The sequence below is a fragment of the Poecilia latipinna genome, unplaced genomic scaffold, assembly GCF_001443285.1.
Source record: "Poecilia latipinna isolate Pla-1442-1.1 unplaced genomic scaffold, P_latipinna-1.0 Scaffold3399, whole genome shotgun sequence".
In the NCBI taxonomy this organism is placed as follows: domain Eukaryota; kingdom Metazoa; phylum Chordata; class Actinopteri; order Cyprinodontiformes; family Poeciliidae; genus Poecilia; species Poecilia latipinna.
This window is the reverse complement of record NW_015116015.1, coordinates 44,505-48,717: the sequence shown is the minus strand read 5'-3', so window position 1 is coordinate 48,717 and position 4,213 is coordinate 44,505. Positions and strand designations below refer to the sequence as shown.

Genomic DNA, 4,213 nt, shown 5'->3' with positions numbered 1-4,213 from the left:
TATTTTGACTTCTATGGGTCTCAACAGGTTGTTACTGAGAAAAACACTTTGTTATTCATTGCTATTTACTAGTCATTTTTGATGGTGCAGCTTGAAAACAAACAAAATTTAAACCACATTTTATCTTAACTTTGCTGACCCCCAAAATTGCTCTTAAAAAATATCCCTGTTTATGGTCCCTCCCAATAATGAGATGAGATTTACGCCCTTGGCTGAAGATGATCTTCTTTGCGATCTAAAAGTTTTTCATAGACGATATCTGAGAAGTTCGTCTCGCAACACACCAGCGGCTCGTCTGGGGTTGGGGAATACTCCAGACGGCCCGACTCCACCTTGAGGGAAACATTTTTCAGCCCAATCCTACATCATGCTGTTTCGCAGTACATCTCCCGCCAGCTTCCCACAGCTCTTATTTTTCCTGCCCCTCTCTTTGTTTCTCAGGGTTTGGGGAATTTGGGTCTGCAGAATTTTCACCAAAGGACGCTTTCTGCATCGTCCTCGTCTACAGCCAAGATCACCTGCTTTGCTGCTGCGTTCATCGTTCCCACGCTGGGAATACCGCCTATTCTCCTGGGAGCAGCTGCTGCGTCAACAAGTAGGAACCACTGTGGAATAATAAANTAATNCACCACNTTATGTTGTCATGATACATTATGTAGGACAAAATCTTTACTCTTGTTCCTTAAAATAGAAAGATACAGAGTGCTTGGTGTTAAGTAGTAAGATTTAAGTGAAGGGACAACTCAAAGATGAACATAATTCAGTGGAAATAACACTTTGTAGAGATACCAAAGCAGTTACTTTGAAAGCCTTTTAAAGTCTGTTTCCACCAGGTTTTCATTGGGGTTTCAGTCTGGACTTTAACTAGGCCATTCTCACATGATTCACATTTCTTTTTATCCATTTTTTAAAAAGTTAAAATAAAACGAACATATTACCAACTCAAAAAACATGATTTTTTTTTTCTTAAGAGACAAAAGTTTTCCCAATTCTCACTGAAATAAAAATGGGTGTGTAAATGATGCCAAGAGTTTTGAATGTTTTTGTTTATGGATGATTGATTTGTATTTTCTTGGCCAAGAAAATTTGTAGTCTTTTCTCAGAAACAACAACAGAATTGTAAGTTAATCTCTTCAGATTTCTTTAGCCAAGTTCAATAAACGGCCCATGTCTCCTTTGAGTAAAATTCATTGGATGTTTGTGTTCCTTTTTTAATCAAAGAGGCAAGATTATGTAAAAGCCACCTTTTTAGCTTTTACATCATGTTATAATGTTATTCCCTCAGAAACAGATCTGGAGTGTTGCTTTGATTCTTTTATGCATCTTTGAGAAATTCTTTAGTTTCCATGGCAACCATCCAGCTGTACAAAACACCTGGGTCAACCTAGCCCAGCCTTCGAGGATGAAGCTCCTCCTCAGAGCTGCAGTTACCAAGCTTCCGCCTCTCAGAACAGCTCCTTCACACTAGCCAGCAGCAATTAGCAAACACCTGGCTCAAAGCAACCCTGGTAAAAACGTTGCTAAAGGGTTAAGGGGAGCCATAGTGGGATGACTTCCTGAAGTTTCAGAAAGAGAAGGAGCTTCTTAAAGAGACAGAGGCCCAATTTCAAGGCATTAAATCAGGAAGTCAAATTCTAAAGTCAAATTGCTATGTATGCATAGCATTTTTATAATAACTGAAGGTAACATAGTTATCATAGTTACTTGATTGTGCTATGAAATTGTTATGTGCCTGGAAAATATGTAAATCTACCCCTTTGTAGCAAAAATAACAGCAAATAATAGATAAAAGCTTTTGTGTTGAACCAAATATTTCCCATTTTATAAAAAAAAATTAATTTGTTGGCGAGATCTAGATTTTTTATAGACCGTTTTTCTTTTCATTTCATGATGCTATCTTTTTATGTTGAAATCCCATCCAAACGAAACTAAGCAGCTAAAAATTACAATATCATAAAAAACTTCAATATTTCTTGTTGCTCATTTTAAAAAGGAAAAGGATTGAAGAGGTATGTAAACGGTCCGAGATATTGAAACCTGGATTGTCCACTGTGGTTCCATCATTTTTTTAGGATCAGTTTTCAGACAAACCAAACAAATAAGGATGTTTTCATTCTTTATTTGTTCTCCTCAGACTGGAACCTGACTTCTTATGGATTCCCGTCTCCTCATGAACGTGGGGAGACAGGGCTCGTCCTGCCGCTTGTCCTTCAGCACCTCACCCCCTCCTACATCTCCATCATTGGCATCGGGGCGGTGGCAGCTGCCGTGATGTCATCCACTGACTCAGCTTTACTTTCTGCAGCCTCCATCTTCACCTCCAATATTTATAAGAACATCCTGAGGACGCAGGTGAGAAGATGACAATACTCACCTAAGCAAATCTCCTGATGCCGTTGGGGTGATTTATTTTATTAATTTTTTTGGTATTCCTCCTCGGCAGGCGTCTGACCAGGAGATCCAGTGGGTGATCCGCTGCTCTGTAATAGTCGTGGGCCTGGCTGGCACGTCGCTCACCTTCCTGGACAACAGCGTCCTGATGATCTGGCTGCTTCGCTCCGACCTCACCTACACTCTCATGCTACCTCAGCTCATCTGCGTGCTCTTCTTCAGCGTCTCCAATGGTTACGGGGCCATTCTGGGCTGCGCCGTCGGGATCCTCCTGCGGCTGCTCTGCGGGGAGCCGGTGCTTGGCATACCAGCCATCATCAAGTTCCCAGGATACACTCTGGAAAACGGCATCTACATCCAGCGCTCGCCGATCAGGACGATCTGCATGCTGTCTGCCGTGTTCTCCATCTTGTTGTTCTCCTACCTCGCTTCTGTGCTCTTCAAGCGAGGCCTGATTCCTGGGAAGTGGGATGTTTTCAATGTAAAATCTCAATATTCAATACAACTCAGCCATAAGGCAGACCACAACCTGAATGATCCAACTGAAGGCAGTGAAGTGTGTGAGCTGAAGTTTGAAACAAAACTTTAGTGACAAATGACGTGGTGCAATATGCAGTTTGATAACTTTTAAAATAATGATTTCATGATGATTTTAGCCATTGCGACATAGCCAGTATTTTTTTTTTTAACTTTGCATCGTTAGAATGCAGTCATGAGAAAAACAATAACACATATGCTTTTTGTTATAAGAGCCCAGCATTTCTGCAGTTTTATGCAGCAGTGAAATGTTAAAACACTCGCATACAAGACAGCTGCCTCCCTGGTCCAAATACATCACAGACAAAACCAGAACCAGACGTTTAATGGCTTTAAATTCATCCTCATGAATTATTCAGTTGTAGCTGCTAATAATGAACTCTTCAAACTGCTAAAAAGGGTACTTTTCCAACCCAGTTTCTTCAGATGGTCAATGTGAACAGGTATCAGGTTGTGTGAATTTCCCCTGGGACCCGACATACTTTTCTTTTTGTGTTTTGTTTTTTTCAAACCAAAAAGAAAACAAACAAAAAAAACATTTAAATTGACGTGAGACTCACATTAAAACTAGAAAAGAGCAAATTAGAGTAACGAACAACCTTGATTACTAAAAGTAAGTAATTGGTTAAGCTCAATGATTTTTAGATTCATTCTGCATCAACAAAGAATGTTTAAAATACAAGACAAATATAGCTTTCCATGTCATACAAAACTTTAATGACAATTACAGTCATGCATAACTAGTAAATATTTGCCTTTCTGTATTGATTATGCAAACAGTTCTGTGGAAAACACAGCTAGCACTAGCTTAGCTACATAGCAGGAAAAGGACTAATGTTAGCTTAGTTGTTTGGTCAAAATGCCTTAACTTTAGTCTAACTAATACTGTTCAAACAACAAACACCCAGACTAGTCATAAGCTAGAAGTAATAATTATCAAATTGTGAGGCAAAAAAACAACGAAGGATTAACTGTCTTAGGTAAAACTTTTAAATGTTGGTAGTGCAGAAATCAATGGCGACTTCTTTTTGGTGACATAAGTCAATTCATTTTTGAGTCCAAAGTAAAAATGTTTCAAATCAGAATTTTGACTTGGAAATTTGCTTAGTGTGTGTCAGAAATGTACAGCTCACAATCCAACATGGCTGCCATGCGTAAAATGTAGTTGTAACTTACAGAATTTTTTTTTTTTTGCTCTTATGAAGGTGTGTGTCTGCGAAAATCAGTCACATATATGCAGTACTATACGACCTGTGGCAGTAAAAGTCCTGCTGAGGTAAATTAC

At 39.2% G+C, this 4,213-nt stretch overlaps 1 protein-coding gene across 1 annotated transcript; it reads left to right on the top strand.

Annotated features, from left to right (window-relative positions):
- Positions 1–252: 252 nt before the first annotated feature.
- Positions 253–4,207, top strand: LOC106940871 (high affinity choline transporter 1-like; the record flags this gene model as incomplete). Its single annotated transcript, XM_015023731.1, has 3 exons — positions 253–595; positions 2,135–2,352; positions 2,444–4,207. Coding segments are annotated over 3 exons (1,098 nt in total), but the record flags the coding sequence as incomplete, so codon positions are not given.
- Between the last annotated feature and the right edge of the window lie 6 nt (positions 4,208–4,213).